General features: G+C 38.6%; 1 protein-coding gene across 2 annotated transcripts in view; it reads left to right on the top strand.

The window, feature by feature from the left end:
• The window catches only part of LOC120501038 (ubiquitin-conjugating enzyme E2 E2), a 202,079-nt gene that overhangs the window by 165,837 nt on the left and 20,262 nt on the right, over positions 1-15,980 (top strand). For both annotated transcript variants that reach the window (XM_039706700.1, XM_039706688.1), the window contains exon 5: positions 12,701-12,848. In XM_039706700.1, the coding sequence (XP_039562634.1) occupies positions 12,701-12,848 (148 nt within the window). The remainder of the gene's footprint in view (positions 1-12,700; positions 12,849-15,980) is intronic.

The raw sequence follows: 15,980 nt of genomic DNA, 5'->3' as shown, positions 1-15,980 counted from the left end.
TTTCTTCCATGAAACAAAGTAAAAAGAGGTGCATTGTTCATTCACCTTGCCACTCTGGAGAGTGTGTGTGGAAGACCCCCATGGAAGGAGCTATGAAATCAAAAATATTTACCTTGTTTCCGACACATTTATGAAAGGATGGGTGTGCCATGTTGGTCTATAATAGAAGAATATTGCATTAAAAGAGAGAGAAGCCAGTTCCTGTTTGATTACTTTGAGCTTTGAGTAGATTATTGAAGTATAAGTGTCTATAAGTAGAATTTTAATGCCACAGTAGTAATGTTTACAGTAGTAGATAACGTTGATATTACCTGGTCTATAAGTAGAATTTTAATGCCACAGTAGTAGATAACGTTGATATTACTCGTAAAGGTTTTGTAAAAGAAATGAGATATGTGAATGCAAAGCACTTGTCATTTTGTAAATGGAACTTTCCCAGTAATGTAAAGATGGGTGAATATAGCAGTATTAGAGATGGTCTAAATTTGTTTCCCACTTTTAGTGTTCCGGTTTAGAGAAGCCTTGATGTCACTGAGAGGTCTTAGAGGAGTTGTACACCTTTCTGACTTCACAGTTTCAGATTTAGGCAGCTGTTGTTACATGGTGATAAAAGAAATTGAAACTTTATGATGTCTCCTTCAGTTTGTTAAAGCTCTGGGCCCGCTGAACTGGGGTCAGTCCTGTTCTGTTCTTCCCCTGTCCTGTTTTTCCTACCTCCCCCCAATCCAGCCCACTGTCTGGACAAGGTCTGTTTGAACAAGCCCTATTTATTTACTTCTTTCTTGGGCTTAATTTGTTTGTGCTAGCTGCCATGCAAGAGTTACATTCAGTCCCCCCAAAAAGTTAAAATTCTAATTTTTAGGGGATAAAATGGCTTTATGGCATATAAAATAGACGTTGAAGTTCTCTCAGAGAGCTAATACGTAAGAACAAGCTCTGAAAGACAAGTTACAGGGAGGTCTTTTGTCATTCTCTCTGTGGAATCTGTTGAGTCTTGAGGCAGTGTATTCAACAGACACCCTTTTAAAATAGAAGTTGAAGGTCCAGTTTGCTATTTCACCACAAGGTAAAGTCTTTTTCAATCTGCACTCAGTTGTGCTTGGCAACTGTGTTATTTTGAGACATGAGTAATGCAGCTGTGCATTGCTTATTAATGAAATGTCAAGCAAAGGGGTGGTTCTTGTCCTGCTTCGTAATAGATTTGATTGTCTGCCTTTATCTCGATGCCAGTTGTCACTGTAAGAAATGTGTGCATATAAATCATATGAAAATGTACTGCTTGATAAAGGGTAAGAGAATTGATGATGCCATATTGTCTTAGTAAACAGCCAGTTTTATGTTGAGGGGAATTGTCATCTGCAAGAAAGTGATGGGTGCGTGTGCACAGGGGACTAATGTCAGATATAACTGTGCCGTAAGCATGTGTTGAACACATGGATTCTTACTCTATCCACTTCAGACACAGTTCTAAATGACCCCTCTTTTCAGTCCTGCTGTATGACCTTGCAGACTGTTGCTATGTCATTACACCTATTTTCCAGCCCTTATGAAACTCATTCATAGGTGAAATAGTTAGGGAAATCCCTTTAATTAAGCAGCATGGGAAGACCACTGCTTATCATAAGGTAGTTGCCTGTCAGCACTGCTGGGAAAGGGTAGTTAAATATGTTCTCCCCAAGCTGATCTCTATCAAAAGAAAGGTAATGAGTACATGCAATGTAACACATGGCCTCGTGGTACAGTGCTGTCTGTGTGCTGGCATCTCTTCTACTTCTCCACAAGATTTGTGATATTTTGTGCTATTCTCAGAATCATGGATTATAGGGTTATGGGCACAGATTATTTTAGATTCTTTATAGTTATATTCTAATTTTTTTCTAACTCTTTATGGCTCTATCGTCTTAAAAAACCTAGGGATAAAGTACAAGACTGTGAAATGTACTGAGAAAGACATAAAATGTATCCTGAGTGTTGGCAAGATTACCGCCCTGTAAGAGCATAGCAGAAAGGGTCTAATTCACATTTTTCACTATGATTGAATTCATAAATTACTCCTGAGATTTCTGTGGACCATTTTCGTCCCTCATTCACTATGAAGAAAGGAAATATTTAAACAAGTACTGTCAAAATTGATCTTCCAAAAATGTGACCACAAAAAAACCTGGGAAGAAACAGAAACTGTACTTCCCAGATGCAACTACTTGACCCAGCCTGGAGTTCCAAAGGCAAATTCCCATGTCACATAATATATTCACTGTTAAGGGGCCTAATCCACAGTGTGTTAAAATCTGCAGAAAGATCCCTTTTCCTTATCTCTTCTCTGATGTTGTGCACTCCATTATCACATCCATGCATGTGTATGTCACACATGGATCTTGAGGAGGGTAAAATAATTTTTGAAGCAAGAAAAATGCATTGAAAATTGATTTTGGATATGTGTCTTTTATTTTTATTACCATTATTAAAATATATTTGTGGTGTAAATATTGTTCAATTTGTATTACACAAAGTTGTTGATATTTTTTGAGGGGTCCAGATTGCTTCTATAAACACTGTTGATGCCTGTTCTGATTGGTGAGCACTCTGTTGCATGTTGGAAAACATTCATTAAATAAACAACAGAGACCACATTTGTACAAGTAAAGATGTTCTATATTTTGGTTTTTCTTTTTAACAAATGTACAAAGTAGTTTTCATTTGTTCTTCTAGATAGTTATCTGCTTCTCTACTTTCCCTACATCACATCAAAGAAAGTGAATCACTCTTTCATTCAGAAGAAAAAGTATCTACCCAAATTTTCACTTTTAGATATTTTTTCAGTTTTTGCATCTTTGTAGCCTCCATCATTCTTCAGATTTTCAAGTTTTATCTCCATTTTCCACATTAATTCTCCTGTGTGATCCAGTTCACATTTCAGGTTTTGTATAGTAACACATCACTGTCCACCAACAGGTCTTTCCCCTATGGATCCATAGTTTTCATTTTGTCTGTCCCTTGCCTGTCAGTGTTTTTCCAAAGTTAAACCATAATCATAGAATCAAATTAAGTTACTCTTTACCATCACAGAATAAACCATGAGGTAAGTCAGAGCATAATTTGCTCTCACACTGTTAATTTCTTCCCCTTTGAAGTCAGTCTGTTTCAGTATTTCAGCTTTGTCACATGCCTTGAAACTGGACTCCAAATTTTTTGAGCCAGAGGTCACTGACCTTCTCAGCTCTGCTTTCCTTGTAAATCAGTGGCATTTGGCTTCACTCACAACTGCAGCACACTCATGCAGAGGAGGGAGTTGTTCTTCCCCAAAAAAGTTTACCTCTGTGTGACCAATGCAGCTTGGTAGGAGTGATGGAGGGCCAGCCCAGCCCAACTCTGATTTAGCTCTACAACCAGGAAACAAGATCCTTAGAACAGCTCATCTGAGAACTAACAAATTAGCTTTGGCTTTCTGGGAGGCTCTAATCAATTAAAAATATTTCCTTACCTCCACTGTGAGGAAGCTGCTGTAGCATTGCAGAAATGAGCTGCTGAGTTGGTTGGCTGAGTCAGCAAGAAAGCGGGCGGGCTGCACGATCACCGTTCTCCTCTTGGCTGCATCCTCAGTGTCACGTTGGTTTTATGAGATGCCAGACAGAAGGAGGGTATAGAACACACAAAGTGAGGCATAGATGTGGTGATGAGCTCACTTTCTGCTTAAGGCCAGATGCTGCTGAGGCTTCAATTTCGGTCACAATGTGAGGTTTCACTTTGGCCCAAAAATACAGCACATCCCTCATAGCATAAGGAACTGAAAAATAGACAAAGCCATGCCCTGTCCAGAGCAGAAATTAATACAAATGCTTAGATTACCTGCCAAGGAAATAACCTTACATTTTTTCAGTGGCTTAATGACCCCCTCAACTTTTTCTAGAAATACTTCTGAGATTTCTTTTTCCCGCTAAGTATCTTCATTTCATCTTTAATGGATTCAGACAGTTTACCCCTTGGCTTTAACAGAGGAAAGGTCTCTCTCTCTCTCTATCCCCTTCAATACCCCAGAGCTCCTTCTTCGGGGTATTGAATGGGATCTAGCCATGCATAGATGTCTCTTGTGGGAGGACATGTGTGTAGATCTGTGGGTGTACATGTATGATTATATGTCCACATGTATTTGAGTAGGGGATATCAAATCTTTTAGTCAGACTGGTCTGACAGGAAGAATTTCACCTCAATTTCTGTCCTCAGTCCACAAAAGAAATCAGTGAATTCCCCATGTATGCAAGGTTTTATCCGAGATCCTTTAAAATTTAGCCATTTACAAACACTGCAACTTTGGGTACACTACACAACTGAAGGAAAAGCAATAATTTCATTATCCTGCATACTGTCCCTCTGGAGCAGGAAGCTTTGACAAATCAGGAAGCCATACCAGTCTTTTGTACAGGTGTTTGTAGAAAAATGAATGCTCTTCACGAGAACTTTCCTCCCAGGAATTGCCACTGCAGTGGAGTCTACATTTTCCTCAAGAATAATCTTTATTAATAACTTCTACCCTCATATTTGACTACGTTCAGTCTATTACAGTGTCAATTCAATTTAGCTGTGGCTGATACAAAATGAATATCTCTATCATTATCCTAGTATTCTGCTAGCTGTATTTTTGAATTTGAGTGATTTAAAGAATCTCTTAATCCCAATTCTATAATTAATCTTGCTAGGGACTTTAATCTCAGCCGACTGAAAAATGGTTCATAGGACTTGAAAGTTGCAGTATGCTAAATCAGCTCTAAATCAAAATTAAAATAACAGAAAACTCTGTTTTCTGTTAAGTCCTATATAAGTCTCCTATGCCTAAGGACTAACTGAAAAACTATTCTCAGCACTTGAAAGCCTAGATGGTTTAAATCAGCTGTTGGACTACAAGGGAGGCCCTTTTCCTTTTTAAATATAATGCACAATGTCTATAGAGTCTGATCTTAATGGCAATATTAAACATCTATTCAGTATTTTAATACATAATTGTAATATAGCACTAATCCCAATGCACTAAATATCCTTTTGTGGAATTCTTCTGTGGTAAACACTTTCAACCTATTTTGTAAGTTCAGCCTCATGTCCGAGGGGCAATTCTTTTTCTTCCTGGCTTCTACTCTACATGTTCATACTTGTTTTATATGTGATTGGCTGTTAAGAACACTTTTATCTGCAGTGTAATAGAAAAACAGTGCTTGCAAGAGTAGATGCAAAAAAATAAACATTCCTTGGTATTTCTAACCTACATTGTTAAAATGAACCTTACTAGGAAGACATGCACTTTAAATTGCATTTATCACTGCTAACATAATTTACACTTGAAACTCTAAAACTCCCTATGTACAGCCCATTCGACTGACCCCTTTTTACCAACTCTGCAACCCTGATGCAGGCAGGGCTTCAGTCTGCCTCTTCTAGCCCCCCTTCCAAGATATTGCCATCATAAGGGTAGCCTTCAAACGCAGTGGTCTCCTGTCAACCTTATCCTTTACATTCATTTGCCTCATCATACTTCTCTCACAGCCTCTGTCACATCCTATTAGCTCTCAGTTCCGTGCTGTGCTGCTCACAGCTCTTTTCAGCTGCCTCCTGCCCTCCCCATCCTCCTCCTGCCGCTGGAGCGGCGGTGCCTCACCCGGCGCGTTCCCACAGCGCTGCCTCCCGCGGCCCCTTCGCTGTGCCTCCGCGCTCCCTTGTTCTCCGCGCCCTGCCTTTCTATTTGCATCTTCTTGCTGAGAGCAGCCCGGGAATCCTTCATCCATGACAATAAATGGAGTTGGCAGGTTTTCCCAGCAAGTGAAGTCTTTGGGTGTTTGCAGGCAGAAATCAGATGCGGGGCAGTCTTTGAGAGGGAGAAATGGACAACCTACCACCAGCAGGCCATTGTCAGAGGCAGCAGGATCAGCCCCAATCCTCCCCTCCTGCAGCAGCTCTTTCCAGGAGTGTGAGCTGCAGAGTGCAATTCCCATGCTTGCACCACAGTGAAACAGTTTGTTCCACAGGTCACATCCTTGGGATGTTCTTCCAGCCCTGGAAGTGTTGAAGGCCAGGTTGCATGGAACTTTGACAAACCTGGTCTAGGGGGACGTATCCCAGCCCATGGCAGGCAGGCTGACACTGGATGATCTTGAAGGTCCCTTCCAAGTCAAACCATTCTGTGATGTCCTCAGGTAGTGCTGAACCAGCGTGCAGTGGTACAGGGCTCTGGACAGCTCAGACCCAGGTGGCTGCTTAAGAAAGTGTAATGTCACTCAAAATGACAGAATGAGAGTTTTAAAGTGGAGGACATAGATGTGAGCAGAAATGTGTTAGGCTGAGGAGAGAATCAATAGCTATGTTTTATTGTGATTAACTGCAAAATATGTATTTGATGAGGCAACACCATAGAAATCCCTGAGATTTCCTTTCAATTCATTTATCTGATAATTCTTCTAGTAATTGTCAAATTGAATTGCCAATGATTCTTCTAATGAATAGCCTTGTTATTCACTTTGTTTGCAATACACTAATTTATATCAGTAGTTTCTATTGATTTATTTAATCTTGATGCAAACAGCTCTATCTAACTAAACTTCTCCTGTTTTCCTTACCAAGATTTAGTTGGTTTATAATTTCTTCCAATTTCCTGTGAATACCCAGTACACAAAGCTCTTTAAGAAGGCCTGTAGAGGCGTTTTATGGGGAATATCTTCTGCCTCACAGAATGGGTTTTCATATTGCTTGTCAAATATATTTTCAGAAGACAATTTGTCTGTTGGAAGTTTCAGAAGCTTCATAATTCTGCTGTACCAAGCATGTTTTACTACTGCATAAAATCCATGTGATCTAAAAATACATAATATGTCGGTGTTGTTTCTTGTCCTCTTTTACACACACAGACAGAGATAAATATATACAGATGTGAGAGACAGAATTTTATGTACATCATTACTATAAAATGAGAGCAGGTGGACTGATCAGGGCAAAAAATCTACTGGTTTTGAAGTCAGTCTGCCTAGAACTTCTCATGTATGGAGTACCTAAATGTCCAAAGGCTGTTGGAATTGGGTGAGGAAGAAGAGGCTGCTGTTTCCTAAAATAAAGTCTGGGAATTAAGTCTCGTGCCTGGAGCACCTTGCAGGAGCACTGTGGTGAACTGAGAGAGGCGTACACATAGGATAGTACAGCCTGCATTCTTTGAACTTCAAAAGGGAGGTTTTATTTTATAAAAGTTAAATGGCCAGTAAATCTTAAAAAAAAAAACTCTCTTATAGAAGCTCTCTTATAAAATAACTTTTTTGCTGACTTTCCATAAGGAACTACTAATTGTAAGAAGATTATGCTGATTATATGAAAATCATTTTATAAAAACTCATAGTGACTTTGTCAGAGAAAGCTTTTGATGCTTGGCAGATTACCATCTTGTTTCTATTCTGAACATCCCTAACCCAAACTAATCCATTTCCCTTGTCCTTTCCTTCTCTTCCTTTGTTTTCAGAAAACTGTGCTGTTTAGGACTTCTTTTTTCCTCTCTTGGATACATCAAAGATTATCAAGGTCCCTTTTTCCTTTTCCTGGTGTTAAATCTGTGTGCAAAACGAGTGCATTTATATAATATAGATGCTTAGTGCTTCTGTGCTTATTCAATTTTTTTTTCCCCTTCAACACTCTTCAATGAGACAGTGTGAGTAGTTACTCAGCTTAATAATTGCAATGAATATAATGAATAATTACTCACATTGCATACTGATTCATTTTCAGTAATATTAAAGGTGAACTCATGTGGATGCTATTATATCCATTTAAATTGTTACCACTTTTGGCTACTGATGTCTTGCATGGTGCATTTCACCAAAGAAGCACTGCACAGTTTGCATATCAGACTTCTCTGTAGGTCAAGCAAACATAATTACAGTTTATTATTTCTTGCTAATGCAGATACCATATATTTTCCTTCAATAAAATAAATTTTATCTGTTTTTTACCAAGTAAAATTAGATGTAATCAAGTGTTTTGAGAGCTAGATGAAGTTAATTTCTTGCTGTAAACTTAAAATGTACTCCTAAATAGTGAGCATCATATGGCCAGTCATTTTTTGCACACACTTTGTGATAAATCATGAAGTATCTCAACAATTGTTCATGTGCATGCTACAAATACGTACTAACAAACTGGAAATAGTCCATCCTGTCTTAGAAAGGTAGCCTCAGTGCTTATAGATAAATGAAGTGCACTCTGTAAGAAATTAAAGGGTGCTAATTAATATAACGGTTATTGCATGAATGTTTTGTCATTCAGAGCTATATACACTTTTCATTTAGATTGTTTTATTTTTCTCATATAACTGAAGAGTGTAGGCCCAATCTTGTTTTTATTTTCTCTGAGTGGATAAATGTATTGCTTATAAAGCCTGACAAACTGAGATGGGAACAACTTACTCTCTCCTGAGCTCTATGAACATCATCATAAATGGCATCATATTTTTTCAGTATAGATATATATATATAACCTTTTTTGTATGCAGTACAACTTCTTCCACTTCAGGTAGTGCCACTGCAGTTTTATTGAAGCAGAACTCCTGGGGAATATTTGAAGAAGACAGAAATTTCATCTCAAGCAGGCATGCAGGATTCCATCCTTGTAAGAAATGAAAGTTCTTGAAAGGAACTTCCCAAAATCATGGGAATGAGAGCCCTGGGATCTCAACTCTGCTTCCAGTGTTAGCTGAGCAAAAGGAGGTATTTTTTGTTTATTTTCCAGTTGGCTCTGGGAATTTTTCCTGTCTCGCTACACAGTCACCAGGCTCCAGTGACTGAGAAGCAGGAGGTGAGGGTTTGAACCCAAACAGGCTGATGAAAGCAAACCCTGAGGGCACACTGTAAGCCTTTGCATGTAATTTGTAAAGCTAAGGAATCATTTTTCCCTCCTGATATGTTTTTAAGGAAGATTGCAACTGAATTCCCTAGAGTCTGAAAGTGTGTGAGATGGTGTACCAGGCACCATAGTGACTGTTGTGTTTAGACCTCCATGCAAAAGAGAGATAGTAAGTTATTTTAAGAGTATATCATGCTGGAAAACTGGTGTTCAAAATCACTCTGAGATCCAGAAATTACTTATCTTGCCTTCAACTAGTTGCCTCCAATCACTCAACTGAAATCCATCTTAGTTTCCTCTTCCCAGGTTTTATAAACAGTCTTTTTTCAGTCCTGAAACTTACTCAGTGAACAGCCAGACGTAGCTTTGCATGTTTAGCATTCAGCAGTAGATGACAGATGAGTTTATTATTGTTTACTTCCAACACTGATCCAATAAAATTGGATTGAAAATAAATTCCTTATCATTACCTTTTGGAAGTTTGTTTGTAGTGCTCACAGTTTCAGAAGGTAGTCCCATTTTCCCCTATTTCCTGTAATTTGCATTTTCCTGATCTATACTTTTTTCAACAAAAATTAGGTATGCTTTTTAAATTCCAGAATGAAAGAGAATAAATCCATAGAGAACATTTATGGTTCAAGAAAACTCATAAATTTCGCCTCTACCATTTAATTGTCAGGTGAAGGTGACTTTGCCTGCACACCCACACACTCCTTAAAAATCCTGCATGGGGTTGTTTAGGTGTTTTCATTAAGGGACAAATGGCATTAGAGTCCAGCATTTAAAGGAAACATTTAAGTGACATCAAAGGTAAAAATATAACCATAATAAAGAAAATGCAGTTCCCCTGGAAAGGTATTAACACATAGTTTCTCTCTACACGTAGAACAGGAGGACCCTGCATAACCTTAAAATGTAGGTATGGTAAGCACAGCATGCAGAAAGTTACATCTCAGCATTTCCCACATTATCAGCAATTTGAGGCAATACATGGATGAGGAAAGCAATGTGTCATCCCATTTGTACTCTGCTGCCTCGGGGTGAGAACTCTGTTACCTGCCACCTTCAGGCCACAGTTTCCAGTGTATTAAGGCTGTCATTAAGTCAGCTTCTTCTGCAATTCTAAACACTGCGATTCTTTTCATTAATTAATTGAATTGATTTTTCAGTATTAAAATTAATTAATAAAATTTAACATATTGTCATTATAAAACAACTAATATGTTGATTGTTTAAATATTTAAATGCCTGCCTGCCTGCCTGCATTTTAAAGTGCACTGGCATATTTGGCGAGTTGGTGACATTGTCAGCAGTGAGCAGCAGTCCTTATCTCGCCTTTCTCAATCTCACAGGTTTAATATGTACTCATAGTGAAAAAAAATGCTATATTTCAGATCTAAGCATTTTCTAAAAACAGCCTTCCAACTGCAAACAGGTGTAGCCTCACATACAGTTATCCACCAGGTAGCCTGACATGGCGATGGAGTGTTGAACAGTTCATGAAAGATGTGGACTACCTCCATTCATCTCAGTGGCTCTGAACCCTGCAAACATTCCCAGTGTCCTTGCTTCAGTGCTTCAGAAGCAGCTGAGGCAGGGGAACGTGTGGCAGTGTCTGTCCTCTCTGCTGGATGAAAACAGTTACACTTAAAATACACACTCAAATCAATGACCTTCTCTGAAGCAGGTTACAAGCTCAGACTGACCTGTCTATAAATATTTTAGAGGGCATAATTTAATCTGTGCAGTGGATTCAGTGCTTCTCCCACATTCAGTGAGACCACACATACCTTATTACTCAGTATATTTAGATGCCACTGAATGAAATCCTCAAATTTTTCATTGTGCAGGTATAGGGAAGCACCTTTGTTGAGGTAAAATACTTAAGCATAAGTTTTATTTCAACAGTGTACTGAAAAGTTAGCACACAATACTTAAAATTAAGCAGGTGCTTTTACTGAGTCCTGGGACATCCTGCTAGGGAGCAGTCACTGATTCAATTCTAACTGGAGTATAAGAGTTCCTGGAGTTAATCTGCCTGGGGAATTAATGAGCACCTACAGTTCACAGGATGGTCCTCCACACCATCTCCCTTTCTGGGCACTCTTGACATGCAGTTTGTGTTAGGTGGTTTATGGCTTTTGTGCATCAGTAACCTTCCTTGTTCAAAATAGCTTCCCTTTGTAGACAGGCATTTAATTATATCACCAAATTATAATTATTTAAATAAATAGCTTTTTTGATCTCACAGAAGACTTCCTTCCCTCCAAATGCTGAATGTGCTTGGGCTTCTAATGAGGGAGAGAAAATAGATCATCTGGCTATGGCATTTGGATTAATTGAGATCATTGTGCCAGAAATACTTTGAATTTTCATAGAAGTCCCAGAAGTGAAGCATTTAGGCTAGAAAACAATAAGTAAAACCACAAGTGAACAGAAAAAATGAAGGAACCTATAAATATGTAGGGTATGGAGTGGCAAACTGTCAAATTATCCAATTAATTAATACCTTTAAATATAGAAGCATTTAAAAACTGGTGAACTTGCTTAGTAGAGTTCTTTGGTACAGAACTCACTGCTTCATGACAATGGGCTCCAAAGCATTTTTCCAGATCTATTCTGGAAAATATCCATGAGAAAAAGTATTTCTTGTTGAATGCAATGCTTTAATACCATAAATCTACTATCTTTTCTTTCCATTATTTTGTCAAAGCTTCTTGATTTAGTCCAAAGGGGCAGGATTTTTCAGTGTGCTAGAGAATGATTTCTATAATTATTTTTTTATAGAAGTAAACCAGGTACTGTATTATTTCACTTGTATTCTCCCTTCTGCTTGCTGAGCAGCCTGATAATCCCACTCAGATCACTGAGATCTCTGATACTGAAGAAAATCAGAGGAGGAGAGTGCCTGTCACCAGTCTGCATTACTCTCCAGACAGGGGTTTATCGGAGGAAGGGCAGGGGTGGGTTTGTAGGCACTCCCAGCTTACATTAACACTGTCCCAGAGGAGTGAAGAGCTTCCCTGAGTCAGGGAACATTTTGCCTGCTGTTGTCTCCTGGCTGCCCAGCCCCTCTCTTGGGAGGGCTGCTGCTGGTGAGGTAGATGTCTGAAGTTCAGTGTCTTAATTTTAGATTTTAGGAATAATGTCATTGAAACCGTCTAGGTGTGACTTGTCATTTGGGCTAAAATAATCTCCTTGGTTTGTTACCTATGGGATCATCATATAAAGAAGACCATATAAAATAGATACAGAAATTATCAAAATAAACTACTAAAAAACCCCAAAGGTGTTTACAAACAATTCTACTGATAAAAATGTAAGCTAAAATTTGGAAGTTTGAGCAGCCTTTCTCAAAAATATTTCACTTCAATGTTTTCAGGAGTCACTGCTGTGAAACCTCTGCTTTTTTTTTACAGCTTAATCTATTGTGACAGATGATGAACAGATGAAGGCAGTAGAAGCATATGTCTTGTTCTGACTTTCTTCAAAGTGTGAAAGAGCTGTGGACCTGAGTTACGAACATTGTCCAGATTAGGGGCTGTAACTGCTTTTTTTTTTGGCTGTATACAAAGTAATGCGATTGATATGACCAAGGCAGGAGGGACCTCAGGAAATGTGTCCCATTCCCAGCCTGCACAAACCAGTTTCAGTGCTGGCCACCGCTGCAAGAGGCAGAGTTTATTTCCTTTATTTTGTCTTGCCCAGTCTTTAACCATCAGTAGCAGAGTGGCAGCCTGGAAAGCAGAATGTTTGTTCCTATGGTTTTCCTTTGCTTTAATAACTGTGTAATTGCTGGCTTGAACGCTGTTGTACTGAGACACACTGTTCTTTCCAGGTAACGTTCCGGACAAGGATCTACCACTGTAACATTAACAGCCAAGGCGTCATCTGCCTGGACATTCTAAAGGACAACTGGAGTCCAGCGTTAACCATTTCTAAAGTTCTCCTCTCCATCTGCTCCCTCCTCACAGACTGTAACCCCGGTAAGATGAATTAACTTTCATATCCTCATTCATTCGTCATTCACATTTGGTCAGCTCAGTAACATCTGGTCAGTGCTCTGGTTTACTAGTACCCACTGAAAAAAAAACACAAAAAAATGTAAATTTTTTATATACATATAAATAGTATAAAAAGAAAGCAGAATTTCAGAAGCTCAAGTACTTTTAGTACTGGAGAATATTTTTTTTTTAATTCAGAAAGTTTGATCAGTAGAAAATACCTTAGTATGCATAATTTGGATATTACAACCAGGATATTACCACCAAGAAATATTAATGAGTTAATAAATATTGAAAAGGAAAGCTTTCATTTAAATATGCTGATAATGTGGTCTCTGAAAAGAATATTAATAGCACTGACAATGATAGATACCTAACGCAGACTCTACAAATAATGAAAATTAGTTTAAATGAGGTTTATTCAATATCTTGGACAGTCAGCATGAGTATTCAAAGCAAGCTGTCATTCTTATTAACTAGCATAGCACTTAACCTCTCCCCTTAGCTCTTTTAGATTTGTTTTATGCCATTGACCACTAGATCTGTAATTTCCACTTTCTCTTACCCTATTTACCAACACATAATTCTGACTGTAGCCTTGGAAAACCATAGTATGTGGAAATTACTAAAGAATCACTGAAGAAAAATTATGTGGTCTGTTTATATGTCATGAGGGTTGTTGCTGGTTTGTTATTTATTATACATTTCAATATTATTTTTAATTTGCCCAAAGGGTTAAAAATTGCTTTGAAAAGGGCAGAATGTGAGATTCTGGCATAATCAGGGGCTGAATCAAAAGCTGTAATATTGAAATATTTCAAAACTGAAAATAACGTGAAAGTGGGCAAAAATGTGATTGACTGCTTTTATTTTCATGAAGGTTTGTTGCTGTATAGAACATTGAAACCTGTGGTGTTCCTTTCAGTGAGAGGTGGAGTGATAGAGTGTTACCATTTTAGGCACATTTCTTTCAGGTGGATTGAATGCTCTCTGCTAACGTCTCTGAAAGATTGATTTCTGTTAGTGTTTGGCCGAAAATATGCAGAAGTGTCTGTAGGTAGTCAGGCAGATAGATGACAGAAGTGTACAAAAACCAAATTAATATTTGCTCATGTGTCTTAGAGACCAGGTAAAGAGCTAGAGCCACTGCAAAGCTGTGTAGGGATTGAGAAACGAGCAGTGAATACATGCTCTCTCATAGGGATAAAGATACTCTCTTGGGAGGGATGCAGTCATCTTGAAAGCTGGACAGTTTCCAGCAGTGATTTGAAATTTAGAAATTCACTACTTATGCTTTCTCCTTACAGATTTATCCTAAATGCTGACAAACAACAGTTTTAGCATATCAAGTGTGTAAGAGGAATACTGAAAACAATTATCCATACTGTATTGCCATGTACAACAAGTTAGCATACCAAAAATGGGAAGTTCTTCTATTTAGCCTCTTTCAATTAGCAGCCATAGGCATTGTCTTGACCACAGTAAATAAAGCAATTTTATGATGTTTCATTTTCAAATCTTCTCTTTAATTATGAAGTAGTTCTGGATTTTTTCTCTGGTAAAATTTTTTTCTTGGTAAAATTTTCCCCTTTCTTAATGAATTAACACAATTTCTTAATTTGTATCCCAGTCTCACAAGGCACTGGTGACACATATTTTTGAAGTGCTGAGTCATTTTCGCCTTCCTTGGTAATTGCCCGTTTCATGCTAGATATTCTTTTATTTAAAAGTGAACTTTGAATGTTAGTGATGAACAACAGAAGGCTTGCAGAAATTTACAAGTCCTTACTTTTCATTATATTGCCTAATATGATTTTTTCTGATATTTTATCATTAAAAAAATATTGGTTACTTACCATCAGAGGGATGGATGGATGGATGGATGGATGGATGGATGGATGGATGGATGGATGGATGGATGGATGGAAAGATGTGTCACTGATACATATGCCACTGAAATATATCACATATATATACACATAAGTTGCTGCAGAAACATGCATATATGTTTTTTACATCTGGGAGTAATTTTCTAATCCCTTAGTCCTCTCTTCATCTAACTAGTTTGCTCCTTTCTAAAGGTAGAAACACAACAGGGGTCTTGATTTGATAAACAACTTTGAACTCTTTTTTTCACCATTCATCAGCCAGAAGCAGATCAGGTCAAATGGAAAGGCAACATTGATTCTCCCACAAACATAAACACATAGGATGGGCGAGTCTTCCACCCTGGCCTCTGAAGCGAAGAATCAAGTATCAGTTACCCCCTACTCTTACATTTATGCAAATCTTCATTAGAACAACAAATAGGAGTAAGAATGGCAGCTAATTTACCCTCAGTCATACACAGTGATTAAACGGCGCTGAAGCACAGCTGCAGCCTCGTTGGCAAGCGCTGCTATTCTTCTCCAGCAGGCTGAGCAAATGAAAAGAGGTATTTGCTCCTGCCGCTCCTGTCATTCACACAGTAATCTACAAAAGCCACGGAGAGAGTCTCTTTCCTCCCTGGTTATACATCACCGCCCTTTGTTCCCTATCACTCCAGGCAGGAGCAAGTTTGTCCTTTTTAAACAGCTAATACAATCCTTTACTCATAAGCTGTCTCAGACCCTTCAGTCCTGATTATTATTAATTGTCTCTGTTTTCCTTGGCAGTATCAGCCCCTAAACTGTGTTAATGAAAGGTCTGAATTTTGTAACAGCTGGCTGACTTTTCCATGGGGGGAAGGGGTGTTGTAGGGTTTGTGTATGACTGAACACATGTGCATTATCTGGGAGTGCGAGAGAGCCAAATGTATCAGAGGGATGGGAGCGATGGTGGGATGCACTAGCCCAGTCCAGGCATTAATATTTTTCTTTGAGGTGGTACTCAAGGCCACAGCACATGTCCCTTTCTACAAATCTGGGTTCCAGCCCTGTAAATACTTTGGCATGTGCATGAGCAACCCCACAAAACCTGATAAATACCTTCACCTGTGTGAAACAGAGTGAGTGAGTGAGTGAGTGAGTGAGTGAGTGAGTGAGTGAGTGAGTGAGTGAGTGAGTGAATGTTTATAGGCTCTGTGCTTGAGTGCTGAAAATGCCTGCTTCCAGTGTTAGCTGCTGGGGCTGGCCT

The sequence above is a fragment of the Passer montanus genome, unplaced genomic scaffold (genome assembly GCF_014805655.1).
Source record: "Passer montanus isolate IOZ18808 unplaced genomic scaffold, ASM1480565v1 scaffold10, whole genome shotgun sequence".
Classification (NCBI taxonomy): Eukaryota; Metazoa; Chordata; class Aves; order Passeriformes; family Passeridae; genus Passer; species Passer montanus.
This window is presented reverse-complemented; position numbering and strand designations above follow the sequence as displayed.